At 42.3% G+C, this 21,014-nt stretch overlaps 2 protein-coding genes across 2 annotated transcripts; both read right to left on the bottom strand.

Moving 5' to 3' along the window:
* Nucleotides 1-1,239: 1,239 nt before the first annotated feature.
* LOC115788644 (serine/threonine-protein kinase SBK2) lies at nt 1,240-5,822 on the bottom strand. Its single transcript, XM_030741771.1, has 5 exons — nt 5,643-5,822; nt 2,710-2,854; nt 2,431-2,633; nt 2,131-2,292; nt 1,240-1,908 (listed from the first exon to the last, which is right to left on the bottom strand). The coding sequence occupies exons 1-5, from the start codon at nt 5,646-5,648 to the stop codon at nt 1,321-1,323; spliced, it is 1,104 nt and encodes a 367-aa protein (XP_030597631.1). The 5' UTR covers nt 5,649-5,822; the 3' UTR covers nt 1,240-1,320.
* A 4,791-nt stretch (nt 5,823-10,613) lies between these two features.
* Nucleotides 10,614-19,830, bottom strand: LOC115788694 (uncharacterized). The gene is made up of 5 exons (XM_030741830.1): nt 19,770-19,830; nt 12,383-12,549; nt 11,749-11,844; nt 11,474-11,641; nt 10,614-11,164 (listed from the first exon to the last, which is right to left on the bottom strand). Exons 1-5 carry the CDS (start codon nt 19,774-19,776, stop codon nt 10,994-10,996), a joined length of 609 nt encoding a protein of 202 aa, XP_030597690.1. The 5' UTR covers nt 19,777-19,830; the 3' UTR covers nt 10,614-10,993.
* Nucleotides 19,831-21,014: the final 1,184 nt, after the last annotated feature.

The following is a 21,014-nucleotide window of genomic DNA, read 5'->3' as shown; positions in this document are numbered from 1 at the left end:
CAAAATCAGAAAATTATAACATTTAAGAAGCAGTGATCAAGCAGACAAAAACAAACACAATCAGTGTACTCACACTGGACATGGTTACCTTTAACATGCTCCAGTGTGATTGCTCCCACTCCCTTCTGCACTCACACTGTGTTTAATTATCCGGGTCCTGGAACTCTTCAGTTTGTCTCATCAGCTCAGCTCCTCACTCACACTGAGTTTCTGGAGTTTATGCATTCTGTGGATCAATATGGCCATTTTTGCAGCGGCACCACACACAGTGTAAAAGATGGAGCCATCCATCCATCCATCCATCCATCCATCCGTCCGTCCGTCCGTTTTCTTCCGCTTATTCTTTTCAGGGTTGCGGGGGGTGGGTGGGTGGTTGGGGGGTTGGAGCCTATCTCAGCCGTCACAGAGTGACCTGTATAGGGTACACCCTGTACAGGTCACCAGCCAACAACCATTCACCCTCACATTCACACCTGTGGGTTTAGCATCATTTAGCATGTCGTTGGACTGTGGGAGGAACCCGGAGTACCCGGAGGAGGAGGGGCTGAATCTTCTGGGTCTGAAAAGTGAAGCCAGCGCAGAAGTACTTTAACCTGCATTCATTTTAATGGCCACCAGGGGGCGATACCTGTGGTTGCAAAAATACCAACAGTCCTACAGAGGTCTATGGTATATGTTCTGGTTTTTATACAGCACTTCCCTACTCGAGCACACCAGTAAATGCATTGGGTGCAACTTGGAGTTAAGTATCTTGCCCAAGGATACTTTAGCACACAGACTGGAACAGCCGGGGAATCAAACCACCAACCTTCTGATTAGCAGATGGCTTGACTTGAACTCTGAGTGTGAACTCTTTGAACTCTGTGTCACAGTCAGTTTATGGTCTCAGTCACTCATCGCACTTATCAACCGCATTAGAATTGGAGGGTCAGCCGTGCCATGTAGCATGAGTACACCTTTACTTTACAGTGAGTCACGGTCACAGTGACTCTTTGAAACAAAACTGAATGTTTTCAGCAACACTGAAAACAGTCTTTGACAAGTTCAATAAAATAAACCCAACATAAACTTGAAATAAAATCATGAAGTCATCACATGTGATCATCATAAAATTAAATTCTGTTCAGTTTTTACAGGGGCACAGCAAAAGTCTCAAGGTGCTTCATAATGTCAGGGGAGAGGGAACCTCAGTAATTCCCTATGAGCACTTGGCAAGAGTGGGGAAGAGACCTCCAGGGGTGTCAGGCTCCTGTAACCGTGGGTTAGGATAAAGCACAGAGGCACAATTGCCTCTTTCTGCGTACTTTTGATAAACTGTGTTTATCGCTCTCCTCTCCCCTCCATCTCTTTCATGTTTCTGATTGCTCCTTTCCCTCCACTCTTCTTCCGCTCTTCCTCCAGCCTCACCTTCTCCTTCTCCATCATCCAGTCTCCTCCTAGGTAATTCAAGGCCTCCTCAGGCTGCCCACGAAGCTGTGGCCAGGGGTTGAGGAGTGACTGGAAAAAGGAGCATGCCAGCTGGGTGAAACATACAAACTGGGGCGCTGTGGGAGGCTGGTTCTTCTTTTCTTCTTCTGTTTGTGGCTCAGCCCACACGTCCAGTTCATCACTGGGGCTTTTAGTTCTTTCAAACCACTCTCGATATTTCAGGTATGAGTGGCAGTCGCTGGCTGTTTCAGCCCAGGGGTGACTGCCCGTAAGCATGGCATAGGTCAAGATACCCAGCGCCCAGCTGTCTGTACTTGGCTCCACAGACACCCAAACTCTCTTTTTCTTCTTCTCTTTATCATCCTTAAGGGCGTCATTTATTCTTCCGCTGTCCTCGTTACCTCGAGCAATCTCAGCCTCAGGGGTGCAGTAGGGAGAGCTGTACCAGACCTCTGGCACCCTGGTTCCCCTGGCCTTTACCTGGGGTATGTATTCATTTGTCAGTTTTAGACAATGTAAGTACTGGATGCAAATAGGCATGAATTGGGTTTAATATGCAAAGTCATGTGCAGAACACATTTTAGCCCTGGCTGGCTGTTTTTGCTTGGTCTTCTTTACATCTAAGCAAACAGCTTGCTAATAGACTTGCCAGCTAGATGCTATCATTAATTAATTAATTATTAATTATGTCTTTATACTGACCATGCCAAAGTCTCCCAGTTTGACCCAGCGGCAGGCAGAGTCACAAAGGAAGACATTCTCTGGTTTGAGATCTCTGTGGACAAAACCAAGGGAGTGCAGGTGGGAAAGAGCGCCGCACAGTTGAGACACCACCCGCTGACAGCAGTCCTCCTCTACACCCACCTACAGAAGACACGGAGAAAGAAAACAATAATTCCTAACTCTCATGGCGACTGATTCTTCGTACCATCCCCTTCCATCTCACCAAATAAATACTAAGAGTTGTACTGCTCAGGATCCTCCTTTGAAATGTTGTTATACCTCAGGTATGATGACTTCATATAGATCACCAAAGAGGCTGGCTTGCTGAGCAAAGATGTAGTGTGACGGTGTGGCGTAGGCTATTCCCAGAGCTCTGGTGAGGGATGGATGGGTACAGAAGGACAGGGAGAGGTTGTACTCCCTCAGGAAAGAGAACAGAGAAGTGGACTCTCGAGGGAAGAACTTCAGAGCCATCGGAGTGCCTGAAGCATCCAAAGAAAATGTGTTGATGTAGCTCTGTTTGTTGGGGTCTTACAGTGTGTTAGTGTGCTTCCTCACCTCTCTTTCTGTGCACCGCCAGCATGACTTTTCCATACGAGCCTTCACCCAGCAGCTTCAGGACCTTGAAGTGCTCCGATGTGTCCATTGAGCTCAGAGACTGAGCCGTCAGATGGCACATCTCATCCAGAAGTTTTGTGGCAGCCTGGATGGATGAACACAGAGTGCTGGAATTACATTGCTGCTGCTCCACTTTATAACCATGTTATAAGCTCTTTGGTGATTTTAGCTAAATACGATTTTCTTTGTTTTATTTTTTTCTATAGGATTTCTGCAGATAAGATCTTTGCTATTTCTAAGATCTTAGAATTTTTTGTTTTTTTACCTTTGCTCATTCCAAGAACGCTCTGACCATTTTCTGAATATATCTGATGATAGCGTGTCCTTTATTATTTTGTGTGAGTCAACATCAGTAACAAATCAATCAGAAAATAACTGCCTATCAAAACTGTCTTTACCAAATTTTAACCTTATGGTTGTTTTAGAAACCTGCACAACGATAAAATCTGATCCTTTGAAACTGAGTCCTGGTGGTTCATTTCAAAGCTCGACCAATAAAAGAAACACGTCATACATTTGTTGACCAAAGTAAGGTCAAATTTTTCTTGTATTTATGCTCCTACTCCACATACACACAACAGTAAGCAGCACTTGTAAAGAGACTGTGAACCTCTTCTGCGTACAGGTGACAACATGATTGGCCAACATGGTTCCTGTTTGGGCCCTTTGGGGGGGCGGGGGGGTTGTCCCACTGATTTCTACTGTGGATTCTTTGAGTGCCACGTCTCCTGTTTGTGTAATGTCTTTGGCTTTGTGGATACAAAGCTTAATGGCTGAGATTGTAGTGATTAATGTGAGTAATGTCCCAGTATGCAAAGATATGAATCAGCAGGTTTCTTATGTTTCATGTAAGCAGATCACGGTGACAAGACTTCACACTATTTATTGATGTCATACTACTGACTCCTTAAAATGTTTCTTTTTTTAAGCTGATTCTCTTGTAGGAGTCTAACACATCGTCGTCATGGTGATGCTGGCAGCACTCGGGCATAAACATGTCTGTTAATAGCCTCATACACCCCCCCACCCTCCACCCCCCATGTTTTGTCTGGTTGATGTTTCCACTACAGCTGGCACCCTCAGGCCCGGGTCGGTTGGGATTAGGTGTAGCCGTACGCATCCAGGATCAGGGAGCAGCTCGTTACGGCTCATCAGCGAACAGGTCGGAGTCGGGAATGTGCCGCACACAGACGCTGTGAACCCCTCACTGAGGCTTTGTTCATACCAACCAAATGACTCAGATCATCTCAGACAGATTTCCTCATCAACTACCCAAATTTATTCTGCCCATAAAAGTTGGTAATTTTACACTTATTTGTCTTTAACTTCATAAAAAGGCTCCAGGAAAGAGTTTGGATCCTCACTTATTAATGGAAACTTTATTATGTGAACTTGTATCCTTGTATATTCAGTTAAACGTGCTGCGTCTCAATTAAACGATCATTTTAATAGCAGTTAGCTGTTAGCACTGCTTTCTTTATATTTCCACCAAACTGTGTTTACTTTGCAGTAAAAATTTAAAGAACATGAGATTAAATCTTCGTCTAAGTATGTTCTTAAATTCAGTGCAACAAACGTTTCTTACATGCTTTCTGAGAGCTATCAAAATAACAACAACAGCAACAACAACAAGAACTGCAGCAGCAGCAGTGTGTGTCATTTTATGCCATATGGGCATCTCTCTAATCCTCGTCCACTGGGCGGTTTGGGTGCAAACTGAACTCTAACCCTCTCAGTGTCTGCGTCACGCCCTGATTACTAAACTGTCAGAGAGAAACATCAGGACCATTTGCACCTTGGCAGTAGTTTATATGTAGTTTGTTATTTTAAGTAAATTGTTTGTGGCCTTTTAAAAACATGTAGCACCTGATTTAATGTGACTCAAATATGAGTATTAAAATACAGAGTAAGAATTTTAATATGCCTCTAGGTTTTAACCAAGTGTGGAGGAACTGAAGAGCAGTGATCACGTAGAGGCTGATGATTGAAAAATCCAGAGTTGCTGTTAGTGTGACTGAATGCAGAGAGACTCGCAGCGAGGAGGATCGGGGAGGATGTTTCGTGAGCAGCACAGCTGACAGACTCGGACTTCAGACAGATGTACGAGTTTCAGCCTGACCTGAACGACTCCAGCAGCTCTCAGCGGGCTGCCGGGCTGAGCGTCCACGTAACACGAGACAGACACACAAAACTGGTCATAACTGATGTGTGTGTGTCAGAGATAAATGACCTGGAGATGTCCTCTGTGTGGAAATGGATCTCTGGGGACCACAAAGCACTTATGATGAATGACTAAATGTTCTGTGTGTGTGTGTGTGTGTGTGTGTGTCTGTCACGTGTCAGGTGAATGTGCAAACCACCACACTGTGGAGCCATATTTTGTAATCTATTTTTAAAATGTTTCATAATGATTGAAGAAAAAGGAACCCTGCAGAATATTCTCAGATGTCCAAGATGTAATGTGGTAAATTAATAACATGCAACAAAGATGATGACACAACAGCTAGTTATTCAAGAAATTATTGCCAGTTACAAATGTACTTTTTCACCTGTAAAAACAGCATAATAGATGCAGTAAAATAAAGTGAACAGATCAGTATTTCATCAGAATTAATGATATGGAAAACATATATTTCTACCTCTAAAATAAAACTAAAATACACGTGAGAGTAAATTTCTACTATGTGTTTATCTGGGTGCAGATACAGTTTTACCTGCAGGTCTCATGTGCATTATATACAATTGCTCCACGCTGGATAAATAATTTTAAATGGTCAGATGAACAATTTATTATTACTGTTATTAACTGAACGTCTCAGAGGTAATGCTCCTCTTACATGTGAGAAGAACTGTCCTTGTTACTCAGGACTTACTGTCATTTTGCTGCTGTGGTTCAAAGTCGTTGATCCAAAGTTACGCTGTGCTCTTCATTTAGCAGGTGCACCTCCTCCTCTCTGAGTCTTCTTTCCACCCACGCCACCAAAATGCAGGATTCTCACTCTGCAGCAGGCAGTCTGCACTCGGTCAGGAAAACCCTTCAACTGGACTGAGAGAGGCTTCCGTGTCTGGTACCGCTACAACTTTTATCCCAAAGTGTTCTGTCATCACCTCCCCTCCTCCCATGTCCTCTCCTGTTGCAGTGCAGGGCGGATCCTGATGGGTATCATGCATGATTGTGTGTGTGAAAGACCGTGTGTTACCTTCAGCTTGGTGTTATGTGGGTTCTATTTCACTGTTTTGGTCCAGTTCACTGTTGTTTTGGAGCTTTTTGGACCTTTCACAAACTTCCCATCTGTGACTGCGATTTGGAAGTTGATGAATACGAATACGAATTCAAATACCTTTATTAGTCCCACAATGGGGAAATTACAGTTAACAGAACACCCATCCAAGAAATACAAACATAGAGACAAACACAAACAGGTGTCTGAGGTCGTGCAGCCGTTTTACCGGCGCGACCTTTAGCAGGAAACAGAAAGAGATACACTGGGATAGGTAGGTTCAAAAAAATCATCTGGTACTGTGTTCATTATGAACACCTTATGAGGTTCCAAAAAAACACCTCAGCAAAGCAGCAGCACATTTAAAGCCTGGAGAGCACTAGGGTGGGTAGGGGAGGGCCTGCCAGCGGAGACGAGCAGGATACTGTGATGGACACACAGCTTCCAGACCAGCAGTTCATGATAAGATGGTACAGTCAGCCTTGGTTGCCAGGATACCAGTTCATACAGGTCACAACACGGGGTGGGGGGGCGGGGGTGAAGAGCATCTGTTTACAAACATCTCCAAGAGGTGATTTAGACAGACAGCATCCAAGGCCGTCTGGGAGCCAAACTCCAAATACTGCAATTGTTTTGGTTCAGGCCGTCATAACTATTTGCTGACAGACTTACAGTTTTCTGGTGACCTCTCAGAAATCCAATCATCCGAATTTGGTTCTACTCCGCCACGCAGAACAGAGACTCCAACACTCCTCCAGATGTAATCCACTTCGATTCAGCTCTACTGAGTCTGATTGAGTTCGTACTGTTTCTGCATCCCTCATAGGCAGCCTTACTAGGGCCTGAACAGCTGCCCGGATACCAGGTATCCCCAGGTCCAATTTGGGAAAAGTCCTGGAATCAATATAAATGCCACGTCCACACAGTGCAGCCAGGAATGTTATCTTCCATCCCCACAGGAATCCATAACATAACCAGCCGGGTGTGTAGTCGGACCCGAGGAAAGAGGGTTCCCCTTTTCCCAATCTCCTCGTGATGAGAATTTGATTATCAATAGTGTTGAGAGGCCAGCTGACCAGATCCATAATTTATTTTCCAGTTCAGGGATGTGTGAAGAGATGCTCTAAGCAGCGAAGCAGCAAAAAGCAGGGGTAGATAGGGAAGGCTGGAGAGAAGAGGAAAATGCGTCTGTCTCCACCGAGAGCAGGAAAAAAAAAAAAAAGCAATTAACAATCAGCAAAGTGGCACTGATTGAAACATAATTCTCTCTCTGACAATGTAGCCAGACCATCGTGTTATAAATTTAAAACAACAGATGTTCATAAAAAGTCAAATGGCTTTTGCACATTTCTGAAGAAGAAACGTTGGTGCTTTAATAGAAGGAAACAGTGGAGTTGGTCCTGTGATGGACCAGCCTGACCCCAGCTCACCATGACCTACCTGCAGGTGATGACCAACCATGACCTCAGCTCGATAAGATAATTGATGCAATGAAAAAAAGCAAATGCAGATAAAAATCTATTATTGCTGTGATCATGAATGCAAAGATCTGATATTTATTTTGGATATCAAAGCTGGACTGGGTGTCTGGGATGAGCAAATCTATGGAGCTGATCGATTCCACTAAATTCTGTGTTTTTCAGCGTTTTTATGCCTCACCTCAGCAATGCACTGGTAGATCTGCATACTTTGCTAATAAGGCGAGCTAATATGGAAGAGCGTGTTTGGAGAAGGTATTCACCAAAAAAACTGGTGACAGCTGGCTTCTGTTTTTCATATCCTTGTGTTAGGGTCAGAACTTGTTGGGACACATTTATTGCACTTGCAGTGATGTATTCAGCTCTGATAATATTACAGTCACTTCACTTGTCTCTGGTCTGCACTGCTGGTGCACATGTGGTGAAGCAGAGGACCGAGGAAGATGAGAGAGAAACTGGTGTGACCGCTAAATATTTCATACTGCTTAAATCATGAAGCTTTGTGATTTGAAAGTGTGATATTTGATTCAGAATGAGCCAGCGGTATTCAAAATAAACTGCAGAATCTTTACTCCACCTGCAGCTGAGCTGTCATGCTACATGCACGTGTTTCATGTTGCGTCACCCTTTTTTGTTTCACTTGGTCATCTCAGATTTCCACCAACAGTTTGTGTGTTTGTCCTCTGGCAGCAAGATGAAGAACAGTTGGTAGTAATCTATGAGGCATTAAACTGAGGTGAACATTAGTCCCTTTGGGGGGTTTTGTAATGGGATCAATTTTTAATCAGCATATTGGCGTTTTGGTTATGGCCTCTCTGAGACATGGAAAAGGTGCCGGTCTCTTTCTGCCCCGTTGGTCACTAAGTCAACAAATGATCACACATCACTCCCACGCTTTGCCCCCATCCAGTGAAAGGATTCTCTGTAACACCCGGACCCCTTGTGGTTTGCTGATCCTCCTCCCAGCTGCTACCAGTGACCACAGTCCGCACATACTGGCCAACTGCAGTGTTCCCCTGGAGGCCTCGTATTAGTTACAGTGAAAGTCTGTGTGTGTGTGAGATCATCTGTCTGTGCCTACATGTCAGCACGCTCATATGCGATCCTCATTATGTAAAAGCCAGTCGGTGTAACTTCAGTTCAGGGATTAAGTGGCGGTCTGTGCGTTCCCCTCGTGTGTCACCCAGACTTGTGTGGACACTTTCACCCTCAGCTCTTTAAGAGTGTTAACATTCCTTTGGCATTTTAGTGTTCCTGTTACATTTGTTTTTCTTGCTAATCTTATACAGAAATAGGAGATGCTGTATTTAGTGGGTCTGCTACTTCCTAAAAACCTCACAATGAAACACACACACACACACACACACACACACACACACACACACACACACACACACACACACACACACACACACACACACACACACACACACACACACACACACAGAGGGACTGATCAACAGGGAGGATCCAACAGAACCATGTGGAAGGGTCAGTGCAGACAGACTCTGATGCTGAGCTGTTAATGGAAGGTTTCTGAAGGCAGAGAGAGAGTTGGTCAGGATGCAAGAGGTGTCACATCTTGCCTGTGATGGGTGAGTCTTGCACATGGTTTGCTCTTAAGCCATGAGAGCCACTGGAAGGTGAGAGGAAAAGGATTTTAGCACTAGGAGAACACGGGAATGCACAAGGCCATTAAAGAGCTGGATTACCAACATAGTGCAGACGACGGGGTGGTGGAGATGCAGGTGAAGAAGCCAGTGAGATGCAAGTGTGGAATCCGCTTTGCATTTAATCATTAATTGTTATTAATCTCTGACTCTCTTCCACAGCATGTCTTTCTCTCCCCTCAGCCCAACCGGTCGTGGCAGATGACCCCCCCCCCCCCCCCTCCCTGAGCCTGGTTCTGCTGGAGGTTTCTTCCTGTTAAAGGGAGTTTTTCCTTCCCACTGTCACCAAGTGCTGCTCATAGGGGGTCGTTTTGACTGTTGGGTTTTCTCTGTATTATTGTAGGGTCTTTACCCACAATACAAAGCGCCTTGAGGCGACAGTTTGTTGTGATTTGGTGCTATATAAATAAAATTGAATTGAATTGAATTGAATTGAATTGAATTGAATTGAATTGAATTGAATTGAGGGGATAACCAGTGCAGGACAACAATACAAAAAAGGAGCACAATAAAATAGAGGAAAGTAAAGAGCTCAGAAAATCATAATCTAAAAATGATGTTTGTGCTGTATTTGCATTTCAGGTACTTTTATTTTCATCAGTAACACTTTCTAAATAGATGAAATGAACACTGAGCAGAACTGAGTTCAGCTTATTGGTGCAGCCTCCACAACAGTCCCAGGTTCTCATGTGGCTCCCTGGGAAAATTAATCGCCCACCCTTGATGTACGCTGTGTGTCCCTGGTTGTGTTATCCCTCTGGTTTCATGTTCCTGCTGCTTTTCCCTGGCTTTGTGTTTATCAGGCCTTCATGAACTTCATGAAACTATCAGCAAAAACCACTCAGTCTATGTTTGCATCCACCACCTCCTCAAAGAGGCGCTGCACTCCACAAAGCCGACAGTTAAAACCACAAAAATCACCAGTGTTGATGTTTTTCTAAAGTTAAAGTAGCTTTGACCCAAAAATCTTTTGGTGCAATTATGGTTAAAAAAAAACATGTTTATTATTATTGTGTCTCTGAGCCACAGGCCAAACAAGATGTACAAAATACATAAATAGCAATATCAAAGTATATAGAATATTAATATTAATTATTCTTATTAAATATTACATAGTACTGTGAGATGCCTGCATCTCAAGCTAAAGAAATACATAATATAAGAGCTCATAAATAGCATTCTAAATATATAAAATAACAATAAAAAAATATTAAATGTTTACAATGTTTTTAGCTCACTGAGAAAATCAGCACAAAGCAGGCACTGTGAGTGTAAACAGTCTGAGAGGGTGCAAAGGTCACAGGTGACCTCAGCACCTCAGCACAGTGCATCGGTACAAAGCAACAGGTAAAATGAGGCATACACACATTTTCTCATAAATAGCAAATGAAATAAACATACAGTACAGTTTTTTTTTCTGTAAATAGCACTTAATGACACTCAGTTTTGTGTAAACGGGTGCCAAAATGCTCCTATCAAGATCACTCTAATTATTCAACCCCTGAAGTCTCATATTTGCTGCTGAGCTGTTTCTGTAGCGCCACTCTGCCAACATGTGTCTAAATACAGTGTCTGCTTCATGCTACGAGCTTTCTTTATCTACAGAGGCTGTTTAAGGCTATTGTCAGCTCACTGAAATGCTCACAGCAACAATACATTCTGGGGCCATACAGGTTTCCTGTGTTTGCTGTGCAGCACGTTAGTAGACAAATATCGTAGGTCTTTACCCACAACACAAAGCACCTTGAGGCGACTGTTTGTTATGATTTGGCACTATATAAATAAAATAGAATTGAATTGAACAGTGGTTACTGAAGGAGACATCACAGGCTGCTTTTGTCCTGAAGGCCTCAGCTTAACGTCTTTGACAGTGGGATGGTCTCTGGAGGTGCCGTAAGACTCTTTTTGACCAATGACAGAAGACTTGTAACTGTTCTGAGATCTCCACAGAGAACCTGAGAGCATCAAAGGCTGTGGAGACGACCGGGAGGGAGGGAGGCGCTGACTCAGGGACCTCTTCACTGATCTGAAACCGATGGAAAAGAGTCACAGTTATTGGTGTGAGTCTGAGAAAGCACGTCACACAAAAATGTATTGCGTAGTTTTAATGTGAGTTCAGTGATTACATGTCAGGTCTGCTCTTGGTTTGCTTGTTGCCTTCTTGAATATATTTTGGTCATTGCTTCCTTTTGCTTTAATATCAGTGGTGTCAGTTTTCAATTTAAGCTGCTATCAGATTAGTAAGATTTCTAATGTGTCATTTTAGTGTTTTTTTTTTTTTTTCAAGAAATGAAAAAATGCAGGTGATAAAAAGGAGCCAGACTGCTGCTCTCACCTGGTCCAGAGACGCTTTGATGAGATCGGACAGATGCTTGAGGTTGATGCTGGCGCCCTCAGCTGCCTGAGAGGGCACACTGACATTTTCTCGCACAGTTTTCAGCCACTTGGCGTGCAGCCTGAAGGACTCGGTGTACACATAGAGCTGAGAGAGGGACTCGTTAACCTGCAGGGACGTTACAGAGATCGATTTAGTGAAGAGGTTTCACAGGACCACAGCATTTACGGTATATTTCTACAATACTCAATCACTGATTGAAGCTTTATGATCACCTTTAACGATCTGAAATGTGCAGCGGTGTGCGGTATGACAGGAAGACCGTCCAGTTTGTGCTCGACATCCACAAAGTTTAAAAGCTGATTGTCTGTCTGTAAAAATGAAAGCAGAAGCTTAACCACATTTCCATATAATATTAATAATGACACATAACATCGAGTTTCAGCTGGAATCACAGGGGAGTTCAGCCCTTTCACTTTTGGCAAACGCTTCACTATGTTGTGGATTTAAATGATTCATTATTTAACTTGTAAACACCAACATATTTCATCAGCCCTTTACAGTAACACACCTAATTGTGGTTGGCTGCACAATTATGCCTGATTTCTAGAGCTTGGTTGGGGTCCAGTTTTGGGTCATAAAATAAAATCTACAACACAATTAAATGTGAAAAAACTAAAAACGTGCTTAAAAAACTGTTTATTTATTTCGCTCCACATCATAATGCAGTGACTAAAAGTTTGACCCGGTAACAGCGTGAAACAAATAATCATTCTTAGGAAACTTAAAATCCTTTCATGCTAAAAAGATGAAACATGTAAAACATTTATTTAAATATATGTGAAGGGATGAGTTTATTCTGCAGAAACCATCATGGATGTGATACAGGACGTGTGACGTGAACCTTACCAAGTCATGGAGTTTTTTGGATGAGTTGATGAGCTTCTCCACATGATGCATCATCGATCCAAACATGCTACACAGGGATGGGCTGGGGGTGGGACGCGGTGATGAATGCACCAGCAGCTCAGCCAGAATCACCAAGGAGAGAAGGAAAGAGTTGGTGTCATGGACGACTGCAAAGAAAAAAAAGGATGCAAAGAATTATTTACAATCACAATCTTGTGTTGTTTTATGTTCTGTGGTCTCTGTGAGGCCTTTCACCTCATCACAGTGCAGTCACATAAAAACTCAACAGCAGCTCCACATTCATTCAAAGCAGATGAAGCTGACTAACATTCAGCTGTGGCTGCTCAGTGTTCACAGCTGCACGCACGCACACACAGTGTCGTAACAGGTGCTACTGGGCTGCATTCACGTCGCAGCAGAAAGTATCACAACTCGGCCCTCCTCCTCTCTGCGAGCCAGACGTGCTGCTCGTGAATCAGAAAGGAAAAACCACAGAGCTACATGGAAACTTGTTTTCATTTCCAGCCTAAATCTGGACCACATGACCCACAAGGTCAGGCAGCTGTATTTGCCATGGCGGTTAGGAACTATTAAACCATCTATCTGACACAGCTGTAGGTGCATGCCAGAGGAACAGTAACACCAAAGTGTTTATGAGATCAGATCTAAGAAACAAAAACCTCACACAGTCACACACACTGGAAGTTAGATCAGTGCTGCGGTGCAGACACTTTCAGCTCCGTTAAATCTGCTATCAGATCCAGACATAAACAGTCATTCAACAAATGAGATGAGTGAGATCAGGAGATCAGATATGAGATAAATCTCTGTGCATGCATAGATGAAGGTTCAGAAACCAGCTAACTGGTAGCATACTTAGCTGCTGAATGAGTGCAGCTGTGAGAGGAGGAAGGAGAAAAACTTCTGCAACCCGATAGCTGGTGTTTTCCAGAAACATAATGAGCAGGTTAACAGGTTAGCTGACAGGTTACAGAACATCTTTTTTTATTTGTCCTTTTGTTTCTTCGGCTTCTCGTGTTGTTTCAGGTAAGACGCATCTCAGAGGCGTCTCTGGGGAACAGCATCAGCATTACCTGCCGGTTCAAACGGCTCCAAATGAGCGCCCTCTTTTCACAACAATCCTTCATGAAGAGGTCGAGTCGAAAACTGAGAAATTTGTCCTATTTGCTGATATTATGCTTTTTAGTTGAATGTAGAGAACTGCAAATGTTAGTTAAAAGGAATGAGTTTTAAATAAACCTTGAAGATTTTAGCAGCAGGACTGATTAGCCTGTGTGGACTTAAACCCAATACAAGTGATTTATATACTACAGTGTTTCTGTTCATGCTCAGAGCAGGAAGACGAGCTGCTGGGCCACATGGAAAGGACAATAGGACTACAATGGCAAACAGTGAAGAACAGCATCCAGTGTCTGCTCAGTCTCATACTTTAGGCTGATGTCTGCAGAGCGTTGCTACACTGACCACTGTGGACACACAGGAGCTACAGGTTTGCCTTTGTGCCGCTGTACAAACACATTATTCTGAGTCGGTGCTCAATATTTGCCATTCTTCCATCCATGACCTCTTTTAGTGCTGCTTTTGGTCTCCAGCGGCTCCCGAGGGAAATATCTGGTTCTTTAGCTGCTGAATGCGTCACTATGTAAATTCCATTCAAATGCCCTTTTCCAGAGCTTTTCACAGCTCACTCCTGAATGAGGCTAATGAAGCAAACTAAAAACGGTGAGCTGAACTTTAGGGCTGAGGGGGACTGCAGGTCTCCGTAGGGTTGCCATTTGCATCCAGTGGACTCATTTATATTTATATACAGTTTATAAAAAATTGAAGCAGCGCAGCTTATATATGGGTCATTTTGTTGGACATGGCCAACCTACTTTAATGTTTAAGTACGAAGAGTTTATTTTGTTTTTTTACCAGAACACATTAAGTCCGACTCAATGGACCTCCATGTTTGAATACCTCCTGCTGTGTTTGGTAAGCCCCTGGAGAGAAGAACCACCCAGCTGAAAGAGTTTTTGTTTTGTCTCCGTTTCCTAAATTTTCTTTGATCACAACTGAAAGCAGTGATTAGTTCATGTCTGCAGGTCTGTGTAACTTCAGAAATCCCATTATGCAGGGTAACAAAGAAGAGAACTGTCCGTTAGTGTTAGATCAGGGGTAAGGAATGAGAGGTATGCTGTGGGCTTTTTCTCCCAGCCTGCTCTGGGCCTCCTGTTGGAAAAGGAGCGGGGAGCTGGCGCAGCAGTCTGACTCAGATTAATCTCTCGGTGATGACATCAGCAGGCAGACGCCCCAGGCTGCACTTTTTAGAAGGAAAACATCCACTTTGTTATGAGTGCCAAAGCACTTTAACACTTTTACTGCCCCTCAGACACTCAGGCACAAAGGTTAGAGGTCAACAAAGAGGGAAAGAAGGTGAAATTATTTACCTGAGACACTCGCACTGGAGGAAAGGAAGTATTTGTCATGCAGCTTTAACCATTTAAAAATAAAATCAGTTTAATACTTAAACACTTAGACCCAGTTCAATTTTTCCTGTTTCTGATATAACTCACTATATTTGGTGTTTAATTCATCCATTTTTGGTTCTGTTTTTATACATTTTTTAACATATTAACATCCAGCTGAACGGTTTGTGTTAGCTGCTGCTGCTGAAAGTTAAATTTCAACCTTGACCTAGTTTGGTGGTGACCTTTGTGAGTGGCCATTCCTCAGGAGTCGCATTTTCCAGGAAAACAGCAGCAAAGCAGAACGCCAACAGACAGACAGACAGACTCCCGGATTTTTGACATTTAGCGCTGGGCCATGACTTTATACAGTAATGCCATCATTTTTTAAAGTACGTACCAGGAGTACAATGTTAATTTTTTCAGTCAGTTTTAGTTACTAATCTCAGCCATCCTGTTTGGCTGTTTGGGGGTCTCACGAGTGTTGATTAGTTTGTTAGTTTAGGACTGGAAAGAAGTGGCTTTCATGGATCTAAAGACTAAAAATTCCACATATAAATTTCCAAAGTTGTCACATTTGCATGTTTTGGTGCTTTAGCTGGCTTGCTAACATCAGCCACTGGTGAGCTCACATCAGAAGCATAAAGTAAGAGACCCGCTATCCACAGTATACCGGAGCATTCATGGGCTGATCATATTATTGCACTGACACTAACACAGTTCAGGTCTACAATATTTTCATGTATGTCAAATTCACTCCTTTTCATAGTAAAGTTGTAGGTAAGCGTACTCATAGTTCTACATGCTCCTGTAGAATCACTGATCAGATTGAGCAGTAAATGTGAAACATTGTGTATTCATAGTAGAAGTGTAATTTGTGGGGAGAAAGGTGACAGGTGATGCCCAAAATAAATTCACCAGGATGACATCCACGTGTCCCTTTGGACTGAAAACATGTCCAGGGTTTATCTGACTTTCCAGCCTTGGATTCAATTCAATTCAATTAAATTTTTCCAGCTTTGGATGTCACCCAGCCCTCCCACGACCCTGAACTGGATAAGTGGTTACTAAAATGAATGGATGGATGGATGCCCTGAGGGGCATCATTACCCAGCACTTCTACAACAGCCTTCAGACTTTGTTCTCTTCACTGTCAAATATTGCTGCAGCAGCTAGAAGTCTTTCTCAGTGTTAAGTGGGCAGGGAAACAATGGTAGAAATATATTTCCCCTCCACCAGTATTCACGTCTGGATCTTATTACATGACAGAAAAATAAAATATTTTGATGTGAGTCAGTCACTGAATGCCAGACAAAAATGGTGTCTGCTCTGCACTTCTCCTCAATTTTGCCTGATAGCAAAAAACTTTGTTTTATTTGTACAAATTGTACAAAATCGTTTCTGTGGAGCAAAGTTTAAACATTATATAACTCAGAGTGACAATAAGCATACAATAATAAACATCTTTTTCTATTCAAGCATTCGATCGAACCGCTGAATGGGTGTAACTGGTTTTTATGCATGTAGTAACAGGCTTCCTACTGTAATGATTTTCAGCCAGCAAAGGGCATAAAATGCTTCATTCAGGTATTGGAAAATTACTAAAAAAGCCATCAGCAGAAAGCTGCAGTCACACTAAGAAAAACATCCTGCAGCAGTGCAGCGTACAGTCATGTATTTGGCAGCGTAAACAGCTGTGACAGCAGAACAGCTCAGAACAAAGTTGCTTAAGAAGCAGAGTGAATGGGTTGCCTTTAATGCGTTTAACAGGTCATTTCATCAGCTCGCGCTCACCCACACGCGAAACATCAACACACACATGCAAGCGCTCACATAATCACGCGCCGTTTCCGGTCGGGTTCGTGCCCTTTTTTTGCTGAGTCAGACAAACAAACACTGGAGCTTCCTGCTTCCCTCTCCGACACAGTGAAAGCCTTATTTCATCTCAGCGTCTGTTGACTGAAGCGTGAAGCCTGCCTGGCAGGAGAAGCTCTGTCATCTTGCACCAAAACCATCAAATAAACCAAGAAAATGGTCACTTTGAAATGCCTGAACTGTAAAGTTTGGCTTTGATATCCGAGGAGTGGTGGGACGGCAGTAAGAAAACTTAAAAAATATAAAACCCTTCAAGACACGTCGCATGAGCATAAAGCTGCAAGAATCTATAATTTTATATTATCAGTGAATCAAATGATTATGCAGTCTGAAACGTGGCAACTAGAGTGACAAAGCCCAACAAATTATCACCTAACTGCAGTTCTGCTCCTCTAAGACTCTTTATAATAGACTTTAATATATCAGTCATCACTGTTGACAGCAAACTACCTGCTAAGCACCAACAAAGAAGCAGAAATCGTCAGAGGTTAGCTGGTGGACACAGAAAAGGTGTTTAGTAGCTAAAGAGCCACAGGCTTCCCTGTGGTGGTGGAGACCCAGAGAAGAGCATGAAGAGTGCAAAAGTATCACAGTGTGGGATGTGGAAATGAGCTTCTGTTTGCCAGGATTTTCTCTAAAGCCTCTTTATAGTCTGACAGAATCTGCAAGAAAAAAGATGAGGTACAGAGATAAATCTAAAAGAAAAAATACAGTCTGAATAAAGAAAAGCCAAATAAATAAAAAAAAGAGTAGGAGGACACGTATCCTGCTGCCAGGATCAAGATCTGGCATCGTGGAAAGTGTGGCAGTTCTACAGAAATTCATGTAACCCCAGCTTTAAGTTACATTGCTGTTACAGAGAAATGCAGCAGGAAGTAATGCCTACCTAACAGATGTGACATGTCATCATGGCCAACTGTTTAGAGGTTTATTGTCTGGCAACGCAGTTTATAAATTTCTGCAGCATTAAATTGTTATATCTGGACAAAATATAAATATAAATGTCAAAATATTGATAAACCACATGGTAGAAAAATCAGCTGAATCCCGTGGAGAAAGAAAAAGAATCTTAAATATATGTGTCATTTATTTAGCAAAGCAGTCTCAATAATATGAAACCATCCAAATGTCTATGTAACAATCTTAGACTTTCCAGCCTGCAGGGCTGCAGCGTGTGCGGCATCCTGTTTCCTGATATTTCATCAAGCTCAGTGTAGCCAGGGTGATGTCATTCCAGGACAGAGCTATACGCAGACTTCACTGGAACCAGCCTTCATGGAGCTAATCCATCTATGTAGCATAACAAGTGGAGCCTGAGTCCTTAAAACGGCTCATAATCATTTATAAAAAAATTTTAATATAAATAAAAATCTCTGGGGAAGCTTTAAAGCATATTTGTGGACATTTTCTGTTTATAATGAGGTTAGAAGAAGAAGAAGAAGAAGAAGAAGAAGAAGAAGGTTTAGTCACAGTACCACATTTGGCTACTTGGGCAAACTGACACGCAAGATGACTCATTCCATAACACAGATATCAGTGATCCGGCCCCTTATAGTGAGTCTGCAAATTATATTACAGTAAGTGGTCTGATGATGTGCAATGCTGACGTCACCGTCAGATGACCTGACTCGGACCTTTCACATCTCTTAGAAAAACAGACACTCGGTGCCTCATGGCTCCTGTTTTTCTTACTAGTCATCGTGTTTTCATAGTTAGCACATCATCTGGTATTCTTTGACTTGATAAGAGCATTATGCAATACAGACCAATCAACTCTGTTGAACTTCTCCAGCTGTTATTTATGTTATTATCTGTGCTTTTCTGTTAGAACAGCTGAGATTACTGGACAACAAAAGCAGAATCTGCATTCATTGTTTTGTTTTGCCTTCTATTGTTATGATTGTTGTGAGAAAGCAAAAGAGGAGCAATATTTTCATGTCAGTGAAACAGTGAAAACATATTTCTGCTCACTACAAAGGAAAACCGCAGAGCCCACCTTCACTGCCCAATGACCACAGCTTCCTTTTCACTCAGATATTCACTGCTGCTGCTGCCAGGAACACGGAAGTCCACGTGTGGTGTGCCAATAAGCAACAACAAGAATTTATGATCCTTTATGACCTCTAATGACACAAAAGCCAAAAAGACTGTGGTTTCACACTGATATGTCAGTACTTGTACACAGCATTATTTGCATGGTGATTACTTCTGTATAAAGATGAACCAGCACTGTAGACCAACATCCTATTTGACTTTAGATCGATGCTACATGACACAGTTATATCGCTGAGTATTTCAGTGGTGGAAAGTAACTAAATACATACAGCACTGCTTAAATACCACTACTTTACCGGAGTAGTTTCACTTTACAAATCTTTATGTTACCACTACATGATGTGACAGACATAGTTACAGTGTTTCTTTTCTCTTTTGTGACCTTATATTGGGAACCCCCAAAGTTTGGCTCATCTGTATATAAAGTAATCCGATCCAACTTCAGCATGAGCAGCAACATGCAGCCTATAAGTGAATGTCTCAGCATTAAAGTGTAGCTTATTATTTTAGCTACAAAGATGCCACACGTTTAATATGCTGAGTAAATTTAGCTGAAAGTACTTGTATACTTAAGCAAGAAGTGTTTTTCATTCCTGTGTTGGCACTTTTATCTAAGGATCTACGTTCATCATGACCAGCTCAGACTACTCGGGGAAACCCCTGAAACACAAAGACACGAACACAGACACACACACAGAGCAGCAGCCAATCACAGCCCAGCCTAAAACCAAACAGTGGGTGATTTGTAGAATTCAAATTAAAGCATTTAAACACTTTAAATTTTACCTTAAGTTTCAGCCACAGTCTGCCTTTCATTCAGACATCCATCCATCCATTCATTGCCTCCCTCTCTCCACTTCCTTTAGGCTAAAAGTAAAAGTAGAGCCCACGTGCAGTAAAGCCCCCCTCCCTCACACAAACACATTCACTCTCTCTCACACACTCACACCTCCCCCTCTTTCTTTAAAAAGTAACTTAGACAAACTTACATTTCATCTTTCAGCTCCTGCTGTAGTAAACAAACCTCCTTCTGAGTCCAGTGTGTGTACAGTACGTGTGAGTGATTGTGTTTGTGTGGACAAATGTAAAGTTCCCTTTTATAGCATTAGAGTATGACACATCACCTGAGTCATCAGCCATCGTCGCCATTTAAGCATCTCACCCACGCTAGCCAGCCACCCCTCCTCTAACCCCCCTTTATCTGAAAAGCTTCAAATTTCTTTGTTTGTTGAGGTGATTCTGAATGAAGTAAATCATAAATAAAAGAAGCAGAAAATACCAGATTGGGCAATTTTTGCTTCCTCCTGCCTCCCTTTTTCTCCAGTTTTCTGCTATCACCTCACTTTCTTCTTTGGACTAAATTTAGTTAAGAAAATTAAATTCCTCTAGCACAACACTACAATACATTTCAGAAAGTAAATTAAAAAAAAAACTAAAGTGCCAAGAAAATAAGTGCAAACAGAGTGATAAGGAGATAACGATCCAGCGTGGCTTCCTGCCAGAACTTCATTAGAACGTCAATAAAACTTTTATTAGAAAATTCCGGATAATAGAAACAAAACCTCAGGGAGGAGGAGAGCTCACTTCTGTTTCTGACACTTTTTGACATATTTGTTTTTCTGAAATTTCAAAAGGTTGGAAGATTATTTCTAACTTTTACAGCTTCCTGATGGGTTTTTTCCATTCTCTTTCTCTGGAAGCTGATGATATGCTGATGAAGTTCTGCAGAGTGAGAGTTTGATTTGAAAGGATCACGTCAGTGTCTCTCAGTGAAAGTCATCTCTGTAGGTAATGACAAAAACATCCTGTTTGTTTGTAGGCTGATTAAAGCAGCTGTGGTAAATATTTGTAAAAAAAAAAAATGAATCAAAAAGATGTCATCACTTTAAAAAAAAAAAAAGCTGTAATGAAAGACGTTTTTCCTGAGAGGTGGAGGAGACCAAAAACAGAGCTAAAAAAAGTGGTAGGTGACACTATCACCAGCCTCACATGTTTAATGTGAGGCTGGTGATAGTGTTTCATTCACAAATGTTTCTGCTGTCCCAAAGTGGTCAAAAAATTGTCACTGCAGCCTGAAATGTTGCTTGTTTCAAGCACAGCTGCACTTGTAGATTCTCTGCTATAGAGGAGACATGAGTTTGTAATGTGGAGAAGTGCCTATCAATGAACAGTTATAGCCCAGAAAATATGGTTGAAACAGCAACATGAGCTCCCTGATGAAGACTGGTCACAAC

This window comes from Archocentrus centrarchus, chromosome 11, assembly GCF_007364275.1.
Source record: "Archocentrus centrarchus isolate MPI-CPG fArcCen1 chromosome 11, fArcCen1, whole genome shotgun sequence".
Taxonomy (NCBI): domain Eukaryota; kingdom Metazoa; phylum Chordata; class Actinopteri; order Cichliformes; family Cichlidae; genus Archocentrus; species Archocentrus centrarchus.
The sequence above is the reverse complement of the archived record's forward strand: the minus strand, read 5'-3'. Positions and strand labels throughout refer to the sequence as shown.